This window comes from Rhea pennata, chromosome 14 (assembly GCF_028389875.1).
Source record: "Rhea pennata isolate bPtePen1 chromosome 14, bPtePen1.pri, whole genome shotgun sequence".
In the NCBI taxonomy this organism is placed as follows: Eukaryota; Metazoa; Chordata; class Aves; order Rheiformes; family Rheidae; genus Rhea; species Rhea pennata.
The window spans coordinates 18,971,544-18,988,656 of NC_084676.1; the positions used below are offsets into that span (position 1 = coordinate 18,971,544).

Sequence of the window (17,113 nt, forward strand, 5' to 3'; positions counted from 1 at the left end):
CCATTTTCGCGCTGCTTTGCACCGCTCTGCTGCTAAAGCCGTCGCTGGTGCAACGAGCATCTCAGCCGCGAACGAAGGCTGCAGGCGCCCTGCCGCCGCCGAGCTTCCCCCGCCTTGGGCGTCTCTCTAGCCTTGCAACAGCTTTGGGTTTGTGCAGATCACAAAGAACAGCAGGAAATCTTAACAAAAAAACGGAGGCTACGGGCCTGGCTCCTCTCTGAACGGAGAGGCGCGTGCTGCCCGAAGGGGCAGATCCATCAGTCTGGCTCCGCGTCTCACTCCGACTGCTTCAGAGCCGCGTTTTTTACTATCACAAACTGCAGCAGCTATAAACAACCCCCTTGGGCATGCTTAAACGCTGATGTCACCTCTGCCGCACAGAAGTTCACCTAACAGCACGCTTCCACCCCGAATAGCAACAGCTACTGTTGCTACTGACCGGGAGCAGGCGGGGGGGGGGGGGGGGGGGGGTTAAACTACTCAAAGCTGTTTTATGCAAGAAACTTGCACTTTTTGGCAAGGCTGCTTGCCGAGTTCAGAGCTTCCCCGACAAACTGCAGAGAGCTGCAACTCTCCAGAAGGTCGCCCTGATCTCAGCGATAAACCTCCCTCGCCAGGGTGCCCTAAAAAGGACTGGAAACGGGAGCCGGGGCGAGGGGGGAAGCCAGAGGGAGGGATGATCTCATAGGTGTTCTCCAGCCCTCCTCCCCGCGGCTCCTCGGAGCCCGGCGGGGACGCAGGCAGCTCCAGCCACCGCCGCCGACACCCCCGGGAGCTGCGCTGCGATCCGTGGTGGTTTCGACGGCAGCGCTGGCGGCTGCCCCAGAGGTGCCCCCATCCCACCCGGCCGGGTGCTGGTGCTCGTCACAGCTGGACGGACGGACGGGGCGATACCAGCCGGTTTCCCAGGAGCGGCAGCTCCAGCAGCCCCCGAGCAGCACCGCGCCGCCCGCCCAGCACTGCCGTCTGCTCTCCGCAAGGGCTTGTTTTTAATTGCCTGGATTGCAGAAGCCGAGCGCGGTCAGGGCGGCGCGGAGGCTGCTAATCCCGGGCCCGCGGGGAGGGCAGGGCCGCCTGCTATTCGCCAGCGAGGCTGCAGGCTCCGCAACGCGGCGATCACGGGAAATCCGCTACACGGGACGCGCCTCGCGGTGAGGCTGCTGCCGCTGTTCGCGTCATCTTCTTATATTCCCAAAGAGTACGGTAACAAGAACTCGGCAAGTGAAGCGTGGGCTGGCGGAAGGAACGAAGACCTCCTGCGGATGAGACCGGGCGACGCCGCGGCCAGGTCCTGCGCCGGTTTGCTCTCCACGCAGCCCGCCCGCGGTAACAGCGCCTCGCTGCAGAGCTTCGCTAGCAGCCTCGGAGACGCAACACAATTTTCCTGCTCAGCAGCACACGATCCTGCTGCTGAAGGACTCGATCGTACGCTTCGTCCCACCCGTGAAGACTTCTGCTTTGTTCAGGAACATTTCAGCTTCCATGGATCTAAAAGGTGAATGGTTTTTTGGTTTGCTATCCTTACCTGAGTAGCAGTAATCACACCACAGCAACCTTACCCAACGACAACTGGAAAATCCCTCCAGAGGCTGGCAGGACTCTACACCCGAGTCCAACTTCCTGTCCAGTTACTTGTACTTAACAGAACTAATGGATTTTAAAAATGTGTGCTGATATAACAGAGCAGTAACGCAGGCAACATTCTGCTGTGGTATTTAAAGACAACTGAGAAAGGAGAGACAGCATTCCTGAGAATTACACACTTTGACCAGGAAATCCTCTTTCCTCTGACTCCATCGGTCCAGTTGGCTACATCCATGAGCTACGCTCTCAGCTCTGGCCAGTCAAGGGAACAGCAGTCAGGGTGGATATGCCCATCCTGCCCAGACACCTCCTGCTGCAGCACAGATGCTTCAGGGAGCAGAACCGGAGACGAGGCTGATCCTGCCGTCGGAGTATGGTGATGAGTGTTCTGGAGTCCATCAGCTCTTCTGCAAACCAGATTCCTGCTCCATGGGGGAAACCGCATTATTGCTGTAATCACTGGGTTTGCCCTGTTCTTCTTGCACTGGGCCCCCAATCCCGAAGTGAGTGAGAGGCACTGAGATGCACTCAGATCCTGCGTAGTGGCAATCTGTGTAATGTCTTTTGCAGAACCAGAATGAAGTTCCTTCTCCAAGGCCTTTTGACTTTGGTTCCACATCATTACTTGATGCCCACTCAATACGCGCCCCAAGCAAGCAGAGAAATCTCAGCAAGACTTACCCATCTCCTTGAGCTCCATATTAACAAGTTCCAGCCAGCAAGCATCAAGCTCGTCCAAGTCATAGCGGCTCACACCTTGCAAGTAGGTCCTAGTTGCTTCTGAAATCTCACAGACAGGCGGGCTACTCGGCGAAACCTGTGAAGGCGAGTTCTCCAGCTGGGGTATGATCCTGGAAGAAAAGAAGGAAAGGTGGAGAAAAGTTACAGTCTGCAAAAACACAGCTAGCTGGCCTAGCAAGAGCAAAGGGGTTTCATGAGCTCAACATGGTCCATTCTGCCTCAGACGCTTGGAGAACCAGACCTCGGACACCTGGACAAACATTTTCACAGAGGCTGCACGTTCAGGATACCTTATTCAGTGGTTAGATTTCAGATGCATTAAAACAGCTCTATTTTCAAAAAATGCCAAGTATATCCCTGGCTGTCAATTCCCTCTTCCGGTATCGCAAACCACCTGTGAAAAGCTGGACACCCTCATTATCAAAACTAACAGATTAAAACCTCATAAATCTTTCTTACGCACATGAAACACACTAAAAAAGACTTAATTCCTTGCCTTCACAGAAATGTTGTGCACTCTGACGGCCTCGGTTTGGCACTGATGCAAGACACTACTGCAGCAGTGTTGACTGATCAACACCACTTAGCGCTGCAGACAGCTAACCTTCCCCCACCTACAGCGACCGTTCTGTCACTGATCGCCCGCTTAACTCTTTACAGTGATGAACCCAAGGGAAACAAGGTCCGACGAATATGATGGTCCAGACAGCGACTCCTCCAGCTGTTAGCTCCTCCGGAGGAATTACTGCAGAGTAGCCAGAGCACGGCGGAGATGGGGGCCTGGGAGCAGGCTGGGCAGACGCACGCTCAGCTGAGACATCCCGCGGAGCCCTGCCAGCTCTGCGCACGTATTGCATTCCCCCAGGACCATCTGTTGGAAGAGGGACCCCGATTTCAAACGTTCTCCAGCCAAGCCACAGGCCACCGAGGCGGGTGCTGCAGGCAGGCAGGCTGCTCCAGCGCGGCGTGCCACGTCTGCGCGGCGGTGCTCCGGCACGCTCGGCACCGAGGCACGTCGGTCCGAGCGCTCTGCTGCGAACGTGCCGCAACGCGAACCGCAGGCAAGGGAAGACGAGCTGCCTCATCTGCTACAAACTTCCTGCGCAGCAACCCAACAGGCGCTTGCTGTCAGCTCTTCTGTGCGTCTTGGCGACTCCGCGGCAGCGTGCACGGCACTTGCCACGCACACGTCAAGAGCATCGCGTGCAGCGACGCGCGAGCGGGGAAGAGCGAGGAAGGGGAAGCAGGCTGCGGCGCCGGCCGCCAGATCGCTGCAAGGCTGGGAGCTGGAGCTCGCAGCGTCTGCACAGCTCGCGTTTCCTCCCGAAACACCACCTCCCGGCGCGAACGTCAGTGGAGAAAGACGCTGCAAAGAACCAGGCTTGAAATCAGCAACAGCCTTCACCACGCTGCGCTCCTCAGAGCAGCTTCTCCGTCTGGAGAACTTGCTGTGCAAAGCCTGAGGGTCTGACCCTCTTCTTGCAGCAGCACAACCTGGGAGCCCAGCGGCGCTTGGCTCCGGTGCCTGGCTCCACTCGCGCCCTGACACCTCGAGGTGCTCCATGGCGAGCAGCAGGACGAAGCCCGGAGCGTCCCCAGAGCCGGACACAGGGTGTATTTGCTGTCCTCCCTGCAGTCACGGCCGTTGGGAGTGACTTTCAGAGCCACCAGCTGGAGTGGCAGTAATTCGATTGCTCAGAGAGCAAAACATCAAGGAAGGCTTTTTGCAGCTTTTCCAGCGATTTGCTGTGTGATCTTCAGCAAACCCAGCAACCTCCTTCGCCTTTATTCTCTCCATCAACAAATTGTACAGCAAGACGTGCCCTGCTACCCGACGGAGATCTGCTACAAATTTCGGTCCAGGGGCTGAAGAAAACCCTACGACAATACTAGCTGCAATAGTAACACAGACACTAAACATGCTCCTACCCAGGCCCAGGACTTTGATCTACAGAGCTCCCAGCCCCTTAAAAGATACAGGAGTCGCTGGTGCAACGTGTCTTGGTCCACGAAGAGGTGAAACTCTTCTTGCTATGCAAAGCATCAAGTCCTTGGCAAGTCACTAGGCAAGCTCAGCACAGCGGTCTTGCAGGAGAAAGCTCAAAGTTGTTGAAGTCCTCCAGCAGCAAGGAATGTTTCTTCATAGCTGCTGCAAAGAGGTGTCCGAGCAGGTAGAGGGAACCACGCCGCACGCGCGGCCGTAAACCCTTATTAACCCCAGTTACGTAACCTGCTTACTGAACAACGAGCTGCAACAGGCGATGCTTTGAACCGCAGCCGCGTGCGGAGGCTCAGGTACTCGGGCTCTGAAGCGCGGCAGAGCGGAGGGAGCCTGCACGGTAGACAGGGTTGCATCCAGGCAGGCCTTGAGTATCTCCGGAGAAGGAGACTCCGCCACCTCTCTGGGCAGCCTGGTCCAGTGCTCCGACCCTCTCACAGGGAAGAAATTCCCCCTCACGGCCAGGCGGAGCCGGGCACGCAGCCGCCCGCCTGCCGCCGCGCTGCCAGGGCCTGCAAACGCGTGCGGGCGCCTCGCGCGCGGCTCTGCAGAGGCCCCGGGGCGCGGAGACCACCCAGTGCCTCGGCGCCGCTGCAGCCCCGACCGCCAAGCGGCACCTCCAGCTTTTTCCAGCATTTCCCCATTAAAAGGGAGTTTCTTCACCTCGACACGAACTGGAATTTACAGGGTGTCTCCTCGCCGCTCACGCTGCCGCGTCTTCTACCGCGGCCTCACCGTACTTGCGCAGCTCCGTTCCAAGGCAGCTCACCGACCGCCACTAATTACCAACCCCGCAAGGAACCGGAGCGAATACGAAGCGCCTCGTCTCAGGAGAGCCGCGCCACCGAGGCCGGAGCCGCGAGCGACGCGCGGAGCTTGGCCGCGGAGCTTGCAGAGAGCTGCTCAGTGCAGGCGGGAGCGCCAAGCCGGGCGACGACGACGTCCGCGGACACGTCGCCAACTCGCACGACTTCTGCGGGGCCTTTTACGCCACGTGCTGATGTTCTCCAGGTCCAGGTTGCGGTATCAGGTGATCCCACAGGAATTGATGCTTCTTTCTCATTTCTAGTCTTACTCTCGAGTCTCTCTGTCCTGCTTCAGGCTCGGGCACCGAGCTCCACACCTGCCAGTGCATCACCTCCAGCTCACGGTACCTACACGGCTCAGCACAGATTCTTTTTTTTTCAAAGAGAAAGCAAGAGTCAAGCTCTTAATAACCTCGACTACCAGTTTTCCCGTTTCCTCTGATCTGAGTCAAAGGGCTCCTGTTGGCTTGTTCAGAGAAATTTCCTCCCTTTTGCAAAACAGAAGCAGTCAGGAGAGCACAGGAGTTTCGGGCAGGCACGAGAGCCTTCCTCACCCCCCGATTTTCACTGCTTGGGGCACAGGCAGCGAACCCTGCACGGGGCCCGACCACCCACCCCTGGAGAGCAGGTCTGCAAGCCCAAGAACGTGTCCCGAGAAGCTGCAGACTAGAAAACGGTGGCAACCACAAACACCTGTACACAGCAATAAATGCGCTGTGAGCACACGGACAAGGCAAGACTCGGAGCGCTAAAGGCTCCGTGCGCTGCACGGCGCGTTAGGAGAAGAGAAAACACCGAGCGTGCTGCTTTGGCGGCTATGGGAGGTGTCACAGGGCCTGGGTGACTCATCTCAGGAGAGAGGAATATTTTAAAAAGAACCAAAATGGGAAGGCGGGCAGAAGGTAAGCAATGCCAAAGCGGGAAATGAAAACACTACAGAAACAAATGCCATGGCCTAGAAGTAAAATGTAGGTGCACTAAAGGGAATCATTATGCTATTGAAGTAACGTGAATGCTTTTTCATGTTAAAAAAGTCTTTTAAAAAGAATTAAAGAAGTAGAAACCTCTTGGCTGGATCCTAACTCGGGTAGAAAGCCTGTGGGCTTTTATTACGGTAATACAGAAGGATCTGAACAGAGATCCTTCCACCACCCACCACCCCTCAGGAGTGGGTCCGCTGCCTCCCACCCGAGGATCAGCAGTTGTCCATAATCAATGGCAGCTTCCAATAATGACCTTGTGACCTGTGGGACCTTGTACCCACCTCACGAAACCCTCCTAGCACTGCCCTGATAGCTGGAGCCCGAAGTGAGACACCAGAGGCTGCTGGTGATGCTGGCGATCAGCAAGCCTGACCCTCTGGAAAGCCTCCTGAGCCTGGTGGAGGAGCAAGCTGAAGAAACACCTGGCTGCTGATGGACACAGCCAGCACTTTGACCTCCCACATGGTGCTGTTCTTGCTACAGAAAAGCACAGTCCCAGGGAAGAGCTCCTCAGGTGAGCCCCCAATGGTCCATGAACACTATTCCACCTCTAAACCACCCATGGCCACCACCTGCTGTCACCTCCTTCGAGTCTCCAGCAGAGCCCCACCGAGCCAAGCCCTGCTACCCCAGCCAGCTCTGCAGGTAAGAAGAGCTGCTAGAAAGAAAGGACCTGTCCCGGCTGTGGTGTCGTTGAGGGAGACCTGGGCAGGGATCTCAGCAGCATCGGCTGTATCTGAGCATCTTCGCTGAGCACTCACACACAGGACCCATAGCCCCGGGATGAGCCAATTCTCTCTGATCTCAGTCCCCCTGGGAGGGCTGTCCCCAGCGCGGCTGCTCCCATGGGTACGTGCTGCTGGAGAGGATGACGCAGGTTTTTTCCACGTAAACAGCATTGAGTTCATGCCAGAGGTGGGAAGGAGCCACCAGGCGAAGGACAGGGCTGACTCATCGTGGGAGAGCCAAACTGGCCCTGGCGGGGCAGGAAACCTCGTCGGGAAGGGTCAGGCCGGGGCGTAGCTGACCATGAGGGAGGAGGTGAGGAAGGATAACGTGGCAGCCCAGCGGGGAAGCTGCGACCGCCGAGCTTTCCTCCTCGCCTGCAGCCGTGTTCACCACCCGGCAGAGCTCACTGCAGCACCACGCTGCAGGATTTCCTTTGGTACCACGCTGCTGCCCCGGATAACCCTGACTGCCAAGAGCTGCTCCCCTCTGGAGACGAGAGGTGAAAGCACGGCTGCTACCTTAGGTCTTACTGCGCAACGCAACACTGCGATGCTTCCCTGAACGCTTTTCCAACTGGGACCTCGTGGTGGGATCCAAACTCTTTCCCATCAGAGCTGTTGGTGAGGGCCTTTGCAGTTCAGGTGTCACCACCAACGTCTTGCAGCTTAGAAGCAGCTGCTCCACCAAAGGAAGAGGAGAAACGACAGTGGAGTGGCTGTTTGGCCTCCCTGGGCAAGGGCACCAAGGGGGGAGACCAGGACAGCCAGGCAGTTTCCTCTGCTCCCATCTGAACCACCTTCCTTCCCAGCTGAGCCCTCCTTACAACTCATTTCCTCCGGCAAGTGGCTTGAAGGACCCTGATTACCCTGGAGGTGCATTTATTCCTTTATTTATCCCACTAGATAGAGACACAGCATTTTAAAAAAAAAGTCTACATCAATCAAGAGCTTATTTAAATGAGGGGCTACAAAATTGCCATCAGTCTAAAAAGCATAACAAATCTGAGGCCATTAGTGTAAAAGTGGGTCTCAAGGGCACTCCAGGAAAAGGAGTAAGTGGGCCCCAAGACTCTCGAGGATTGCACGTATCCCCGGAGAAGATTACACATTAATAAAAAATACTCAGCAAATTCTCATGGTTCATCATCTCTGTAAACTGAATGCTTTGCTTGGCTAAAAGGAGAGGGCATTTTTTTCTGCATGCTCCCTTTTAATGTACCAGATAGAAATAATAAATAATCGTGTATGGTGTTTCTCTTCTGCAAATACTTCATTTTATTACAACGGAGGCTTTAGACAGTCATCTTTTCTTTACCTACATTCCAGTCTAAATTAGTCTTGTTCAGTGTCCATAAATAAATCAGCTTAGGAAAGTCAGTGGAAAGATAATTCTGCCAGCAACCTTCGGAGGATGCTGATATTGTTATTACTGCCAGCTCCAGGCACGAGGGAATTCTTCGCAGCACACTCGAGCTCTAAAAAGGCATTCTGCAATTTAAAGGGACGATTTCCATTTTCTGTTTATTAAAATGGTATCTAGCAGGCCGTTCAGACCAGATGCCCAATCTTCTTATGAATTTAAGCTAATAGATTTTATGGACGTTACTGCTGCTCTACAGCGAGCAGGGTTTAAGACGTCAGGAAAAGAGGCTGATGGCACAGGGGAGAAGGGCAGAAATTGCCAACTCTGGCGAAACGTGAACAGTAGCGATAGCAGCAGAACCCCCAGATCAGACTTCCTAACCCTTCACATACCCAAATTTCTGACCAGCCTACTTATTCCATTTTTAAGGCTTCTAAAAAAGTCTGCAAAAGCATGAGCCAAAAACTATGCCCGTAAGGCTCAGTTCAAAGAAGGAAGAGAATGCCAACAAGATATTTAACCAGGCAGATTTTAAATTAACCAGGCTGATTTTAAAAATGCAGGCGAGCCAACCGGACTAGCTGCCCGAACAGCCTAAAAGCACCCGCGGTAGCCGGCGCTGGCAGCGATGACGCCCTTCGCCATCCTCCTCCTCCTCGGGCGAGGACGCTCCGAGCAGCCCCCGGAGCAGGCGCCGGCACCGGCGCTAGGGCCGCCCTGCTCGTTCCCATTTAATTAAGCGGGGGGTACCTGGGAAGCGCTGCCAGGGAAGCCGGGGGGTCTGAGCACACGTTCGCTCGACACAGAGGCAAGAAAACAGTTGCTTCTTCGCGCCACTGAAGCCAAGCTACTAACGTTAAAGCAGCTGGAATTAATTATCTCAGCCAGATAATGTTTCCGCAGTTATTTCAATAATGCAAACAGCTCCGCTTTTATATTGGCGTCCACCCACTAGCGGAGAGCGGGGGAAGATTTTGCAAGCGGCAGCGGCGGCTCCGCACCTGCCGCCGCGCCGAGCCGGAGCCGCGAGCCGCCGCGGGGCACGAGCCCGCCCCAGCCGAGCCCCGGGCGAGCAGAGCCGGGAAAGCTCCGGGTAAAGGGGGGGACCCACGGGACCCACGGCGCCGGGCGCCCCGCGCCTGCAGCCCGCTGCAGAGCCCTGCCCGGGCGCCGCGGAAGTCGAGCCCGCCCGGTCCCCTGCCAGGTCTGAAACCAGCGTTTTGCCCCATCCCGCCGCGCCGGGTTTCGGCGCGAGCTCCTCGCCAGGCTGCCGCTCCCCGCTGCCCTCGCCGACTCGCGCTCAGATCCGCGAAGCCGAGAGCGCCCGGGAGCCCTGCCAGCGAGCAGGATCCCTCCTTCGCGTCCCCCCGCCGCGCGCGGGTCCGGGGCAAGCCCAACGCCCAGCGCACGCCGGGGCGCCTCGCCACGCAGCCCCGAGCCCCCTCGAGACGCCGCTGCCGCTGTCCCCGCCGCACGTCGGAGGAGTCGCACGCCAGCAACATGAAACCATCATCAGAGCCGTGAGTGACAAACCCGTCCCCAGCTCCTCCGAGGAGCATCGGCTGGTGGCACTGGCTGGGGTCTGGGGAGCCAGGGCATGACAAACCCGTCCCCAGCTCCTCCGAGGAGCATCAGCTGGTGGCACTGGCTTGGGTCTGGGGAGCCAGGGCATGACAAACCCGTCTCCAGCTCCTCCGAGGAGCATCGGCTGGTGGTACTGGCTTGGGTCTGGGGAGCCAGGGCATGACAAACCCGTCTCCAGCTCCTCCGAGGAGCATCGGCTGGTGGTACTGGCTTGGGTCTGGGGAGCCAGGGCATGACAAACCCGTCCCCAGCTCCTCCGAGGAGCATCGGCTGGTGGCACTGGCTTGGGTCTGGGGAGCCAGGGCATGACAAACCCGTCCCCAGCTCCTCCGAGGAGCATCGGCTGGTGGCACTGGCTTGGGTCTGAGGAGCCAGGGCATGACAAACCCGTCCCCAGCTCCTCCGAGGAGCATCGGCTGGTGGTACTGGCTTGGGTCTGGGGAGCCAGGGCATGACAAACCCGTCCCCAGCTCCTCCGAGGAGCATCGGCTGGTGGTACTGGCTTGGGTCTGGGGAGCCAGGGCATGACAAACCCGTCCCCAGCTCCTCCGAGGAGCATCGGCTGGTGGCACTGGCTTGGGTCTGAGGAGCCAGGGCATGACAAACCCGTCCCCAGCTCCTCCGAGGAGCATCGGCTGGTGGCACTGGCTTGGGTCTGAGGAGCCAGGACCTGACAAACCCGTCCCCAGCTCCTCCGAGGAGCATCGGCTGGCAGCGCCAGCCCATGAGCATGGCCGGCTTGTCCTCACCCAGCTCTCGGTCAAAAGCTCTGTGCCTCAGTTTAGACACTGGTGAACTGGCTGCGCGGGGCGGGTGAGCGGCTCACACAGGGGCTGCAAGGCTGCCTTGCCCTTCCATGAAGCCTGTGGAGATCCTCTAGTGACGAGCTCCAGCAGAAACACGCCGTACTGTCATCACTACCTGCATCTCATGGAGTAGGAGATGTTGAGGCGTCTCAACAAAGCGTGACCACCCATCATGCCAGGTCCCATCAGAGGGGAAACTCACTTAGCTGCTCATTCCCCCCCCCTCCCCATCCCATTCAGCTTCCAAGGGCTCATCCATCCACGCTGGAGCCCCTCACACCGCAGCAATGCGGAGCCTGCAGAGGGAAGAGCGGATCCCCTGCACCGCCCGACAGCCCGGGTGGCGCCGATGGCACCCGGGTGCCCGGCGGAGCCCAGCGTGGACACCAAGCCAGGTGCCACCGAGCCAAGAGACGCTCCTCTGCCCCCGCGCTGCCTACGCAACGGCACTGCAATCCGCGCTAACCTGCGAGGCACCCGCGACGTTAAGGCGGCTCTCGGCTAAGCCGTTCCCAGGCGGCTGCTTTCTGGGGAAAGCGTTCCTTAAAATAAAGCTCTTCCCTTCTGCCTCACCCACAGCTTCGACGTTTTAGAGCTCCAGAAAATAAAGCGTTTCAAAATCTCATTTTCAGCTTTGCACCCGCACAACCCAGAGGCAACACGCAAGCAGGAAGAGCTCGTTTCCAAGAGCCCGGCCGCAGCACGAGACGAGCAGCAGCGAACGCCGAGCGCTGACATGCCTTCAGGAGGGAGAGACTCCTTCCCGGAGCGGGAAGGGACTCGCACACCCGCCCGCTGCCGGAGCCGCCCGCTGCTTCACCCCCCCGACTCCCCAGCCCCGCACCCCCGCGGGCCCAGCGGCACAGACCTATATGTATTTCCCCGGCACCGTTCGCCTCGCTCGCCGGCTTCCAGGTGGCCGGGCGGTTTCTCCCTCCTTGCCTCCCTCTAGGAATTTCGCACAGGAAGAGCTGCCAGGAGGGAGGACGTTAGTGCGACCGACCGAACGGGGCGTCCGGCTGCCCAAAACCTTGGGGCCGCCGCGCTCCCGCACACCGCAGCGCGACGCCTCCGCGACACGGCGGGTGCATTATTTATCCATCCGTCCATCCATCCATATACATATATATATACACTCATATAAACATATATACGTACGTACAGACCCACACATGTACATACGCACACACACAGAGCCCTCCGTGACGTTCCTGCCGGGGGACCTGCCCGCCGGGATTAAAGCATTTCATTGCTTTAATGGGGGCACATTGAAGCAAGGAAAGCGGGGGCAAGGCAAATCAAGCCGCGGGGCGAATGAAGCCCTGCAAGGCTGCTCTCCTCGGGCATGCCGAGCCCCGCCGCTTCCGCTCGGCGGCACGGGCTGCAGGCGGATCTCCCAGCCGGCGGCTGCGGTCGTCACCCAGCAAAATGAGGTTTTGCTGCACGCGGGAAGAGGCCGCTCGGGGACCAAGCCCCGAGGCGCCGAGGCTCCCGTCTCCTTGCAGTGGCTCGGGACGCCCAGCGCATGGGGAACGCGCGAGGGAAACGACGTCTATCCGGGTGCAGAACAAAACCCACGACTTTCGGCCACGCCGGAGCCGGCAGAGCGGCTCGGAGGGCGGCGGAGCTGCGCAGCGGGCGCCCTGGGGACGGGCGCAGGAGAAAGCCGCGGGGCAGAGTTTTACGTGTGAACACCACACGCATGCTATTCTTTAGCAAAAAAAAAAAAAAAGAAAAGAAAACTCCCCCAAAAAATCAACGCAAAACCAAAAATCCCACCTGTGTTAAAAAAACAACAAGAAAGACCTTATGACTTGGGTTCTGCTCAGCAAAGAAAAACTGGTTAAGAATAGGCGGATGGGAGGTATGAAGGTGTTCATGATGCTCACTAAGGGCAGAGGGTTGCCAGAAATGGGCTTCGGTGAAATCAGGAAACCGGGAAGATTGCGAAGGAACAGCAGGAACAGTAACTTTCGGCTAAGGTAATGAGTATTTTACTATTACAAAAACGCGAGAAGGAATCGCACAAGCAGTGGGAACTAGGTCAAATTACTAAGGATGCGTATGAGCAAAAAACCGGGGAAGGAGCCGATCCCTCGGGCAAAGGAAAGCAAGTAACACGTGACGGCGAGAAAGCCGAAGCGCTTAACCGGCTATTTGAAACCACGGTTCCCCGTTTTAAAATAGCCGATGAGACGCCGGGCTGCACCAACAGGCTCTCGCCCCGCTTACCACGAAGCAGCAGCTCCAGCGCAGCCCTGCCAGACGGACGCGCGTCCCTCAGGAGCCAGGTGCTCCCAGGCTGTTTTCCCTAATCCTCCCTCTGGTTTTATCTTCTCAGAATTCCCCAGCCGCGAGCAAGCGAGGACCCGGTTACTGCGGACGCTGCTCAAAGCGCCGGGCAGAAAAAGCAACGGCGAGTAGCCGAGCAGCCCGCGCACGGCGGGAGGGACCGGCACGCTCCCGCGGAGCCGGGCAGGAGCAGCTCGCTTACCGAACCACGGGCTCCGGGATCGCCTCGGCGCTCGCCGGCACCTGCACTCCTTTCTCCCACTCCTGCCTCCAGGGATCCGCGAGAACGTAGTACTCATCCGGGCTCAGCTGGAACGAGTCGGGGATCTTCATGGCCGTGATCAGATCAGTGCGGAAGACCTACGGGGCGGGGGGGGAAATACAAGCAAGGAGCAGGCTTAAAAGGCTTGGCAGAAGTGCAAGGCAGCACAAGCGCTTCCCGGCAAGGCAGCGCTCCTGTTTCCAGCTTGCTCCCAAGGAACCAGACATCCCAGGCAGGATAAAGGGACCCAGACGTAGCAATGGGGGGAAAAAAGAAAATAAAAACGGGGAGGCACCAGACCCTCTCGCTCCCGCCGCAACGAGCCCGTAAGACCCTGGAGCCCCTCCGGTGCCCGCGGGAGCGATCGCTCCGAGGTCCCGGACGGCAGGAGCTGGGCACCAGGGTGAGACACGGACTGGAAGTTAGTATTAAATGAAATAAATGACATGCTCTTTTCTCTCAGCGGCTTCACGGTCCTAACGCAGCCACATCGCCACCCGGCAGAGAGCAGCGCCGCCCTCCCGCGGCCCCTGCCCCGAGGGAGCCGCTTCTGCACCCGCGCAGGAAGAGCAGAACGGACCCCGCGATTGCTCCAGCGGAGCCGCCCAGGAGCAGCCCGTGGCGAACGTCAGGAGCGCCCGCGACCGAGGCGCGCAGCGCGACGCCCGGGACGCTGCGGTGAGCTCTCCGGCCACCCGCTGCGTCGGCGGAGACGCAGGGCAACTGCTAAATTACAACGCCATTCTGCATTTTGTTTTTCTGTTTTGTTCCTAAGGGGGAAAGACGGTGTTCAGAGCTTTGGGAAAAAAACAGCTTGTTTAGTGAACAGGAAAGCATCGGACTCCAGGGCGATACAGACGCCCGCTTACGCGTCCGGAGCCTGCAGCGACCCCGCAGAGGTTTATACGGACCCCCCCTGCTCTGCCAGCCCCTCGGACAGGGGCTTTGCTCATTCTCCATTTCACTTTTGGCTCTGCAGAGTCTTCCCTGAATGCACTATAATGAAAAAATCATTCCAAAAAAATCCATCACAGTAAATAAGGTTTTCCTTCCAGCGGATTGCCTGACAGCAATGACTCGAGCAATCCTGTCACTTGCAGACTAAAAATAAATTGTAAATGAAAATGGATGACTTCTCCTCTCCACCATCTGCTATTAGCTGAAGTAATACCGTGCAGCGCCAGCACGAGCGCTTGGACACGGCGCGGCTCCGAGCAGCGTCTCAGCCGCCTCTGCGCCCTTCCGCGGGCTCCGAGGGATCAGGCGTTTGCCTCGGATGCTCTTCACTCCGCTCGCGGGGTCCATTCCCGAAACGAGCACTGGCTGTGTGAGAGCTGCAACAAGCGACACGATCTGGTTTTACGCTTTCAATACAAAGCTAAAGCGCTGTGGAGAGCATTTCGGAAACCAAACCAGCTAACGTGGAGGAAACTAGACATTCAGCTACGACCACTGAGACCAGTATTTAGGTCAGCTCATTTAATCCTCAGAGTCTCAGCTGATAACCCAATTAGAGTTAAATACAAATAAATAAACAACCTTTTCTATGGTGGGACCTCTTTGGAGAATACTAGTACCTTCTTCCTGGTGCACCTCTTTGGAGACGCCTCTATAAAGCTAATTTGAGTTGCCCAGACACAGCCTCAATCTTTCAAGAAACATAAAAACTAGCCTATATATTGCAGCAAAAATTAGGCTCAGTTGGAGAAAAATCAAGTTCCTTTAAGTCCCTGTGTGCTATAAACTCACCGTTACAAAAGCCACAGTAACATTTTACTACTTCGTCAGTGTGGGAAATTCAAAAAGAAAAGAAAAAAGATTAAGATAAATGCTAATTAAACATGAGAGGGAATATGTGAGATGTCACAGTGCTTCCAGCGCTCCCAGTCCCAACACCCGGTCCCGAGAGACAACCCCGTGACCCAGCTGCGGCTCACTCCCGCGGCGCGGTGCACGAACGCGCCCGCGGCCGATCCGCAGCGGGACGCCTTTCCCGCTACCCCCTTCCAGGGCCTTTTTTTAATTATTTTTTTCCCCCTCCCGGGAGCGCGATGCAAACGCGACGAGCCCCAGGCTCGGCCCAGCCCCAGGCTCGGCCCCGCCGGTGCCGGTGCGCCCGGGCCAGCGGCGGCACGAGCCGACTCTGGACGAGCAGCAGCCGCTCTCCAGCTCGCACCGCTACGGAAGCGCCGTCTTAAATCCGAAGCCAAGCAAGCCCGACCGCACGCGCTCCCCCGACGATTGCAACGTCGCCTCCTCCGAAACGGCGGCGAAGGCTCCTTTCCGCCGCCGCGGGGATCGCTCAGAGGATTAACCCCCGAGCGGAGCGCTTCGGAAAGCCGCGGGGATCGCGAAGGAAAGCAGATCCGCTGCCTGGAAACCTACCGACAGCTAATACGCCCAAATGGTAATCCAAACGTCGTTTTGTTTTGAATTGCCTGGGATTAGGGTTGGGGAAAGACTCAGTTATTCTCCTTGAACTCTTCTGAATTATTTATGAAAGCCAAATGGAGGGTAAATTGGGCGCTGATGAACTGAGGACCTGGCGGCAGGCGAGAAAGTTGCGCACCAGAAAACAAGCAATTTGCCCTCAAAAGGACTGTTTACTATTTCCTCCCTTCTGCAGGATCTGACAAATTGTCTTTAAGGCCCCGCTGCTTAGCAACCTCCTCGCTGCTAACTTGAATTAAGGGAACGGGGAAGGGAAGGGGAAGGACGGGGCAAGGCGAGGGCGGAGGAGAGGCGCAGCCCCGCGCGCCCCGCCGGAGACGCAGGCGAAAGCATCCCCGTGCCCGGGTGAGAAGCTCCTTCCTCCCCGCCGCGCTCCTCCCTCCGCTGCAGCCCAGGGCAAGCGGGTTTAACGCCACGGGGCGGTCGAAGTTTTCCCCCCAAGTTTTAGCAGAAACAAGCCCCTCCGACGCTGCCGCACGCTGCAAGGCGCCGCAACGAGACCTAGGAGGAATTCTGCCCGCCGAAAAAAAAAAATCCCTTCTCCCGCCCACCGGTCCGCTGTCCCTCCGCCCCGAACGCCGAACGCTGGAGTTGCAATGAGCAGCATGGTTTAAAACAGGAATAAGCAGCATTTTCGCCCCGCGCTTCCGAGCGCTGGAGAGACGTCGGTGTTAACCTGCTATCGCCCCGCTGGAGAGGGCCCTGCAGCCCCACCTCGCAGCGGAGGGGTCTGCCTCTCCCCGCGCGGTCTCCCTCGGCCGAGGGGTCGCTCACAAGGCCCCTGCCACAGCGGGGCAGCCCGGCGGCTGAACGCACCCTGCATTGCACCGCTACGCACCTACGGGACCGAGGAAACCAGAAAGAGCTAATGCAGTAATGATTATTTTTTAAAGGGGAAACAATATAAAAACGCAGGTGCTGTTAAAAGCAACGGGGCAGGGGGGGCATCGCGGGGAGCATCGCTTCTCGCCCGCTTCTCCCCCTCCCCGGGCCCTGGGCAGCTGCTCCGCGTCGGAGAAACGGGATCCCGGCTTTGGCGGCCGCAGTCGGACCGGCGCGGCCGGCGCCGCATCCCGGCCGGCCCCAGGGCACGATCGCACCCGGGGCGGCCGGCGCCTTTGCGAAGGATGTGCCCAAGCAAGGGCGCTGCGGAGCGAGGACCCGGTGCCGGGGACACGCCGGAGGAGAGCCCGGGCAGAGCCCTGCCACACGCACTGATAAATATAATCGCGCTCCCTGGCAGCGAGCAGCCTCCAGCGCGGGTGTTTACAAACAGCTCAGTACTTTTCCATGCTAAGAAGCTTGTTTTTCCAGATGCCTTGTGTTGGGTGGCTTTTAACGCGTATAGTTAATCCCTTCTCGCAGTCCTTCATAATAAACATCACCCCCTGACCTAGCTAATAACTACGTAACACTCGTGCTTTTGAATTTTTATCTCCCGCTCAGGTTGTCCCCGGGCATGCAGAGGGTGGCACAGGCTCCAGCCTGCTCGCCGAGAAACGGGGGCACGGCTC

General features: G+C 57.9%; 1 protein-coding gene across 6 annotated transcripts in view; it reads right to left on the minus strand.

Annotated features, from left to right (window-relative positions):
• Positions 1-17,113, minus strand: part of JADE2 (jade family PHD finger 2) — a 53,681-nt gene that overhangs the window by 27,462 nt on the left and 9,106 nt on the right. For all 6 annotated transcript variants that reach the window (XM_062587023.1, XM_062587021.1, XM_062587020.1 and 3 more), the window contains exons 4-5: positions 13,089-13,246; positions 2,266-2,435 (exon numbers count right to left, since the gene is read on the minus strand). In XM_062587023.1, coding sequence (XP_062443007.1) covers positions 2,266-2,435; positions 13,089-13,246 — 328 coding nt within the window. The remainder of the gene's footprint in view (positions 1-2,265; positions 2,436-13,088; positions 13,247-17,113) is intronic.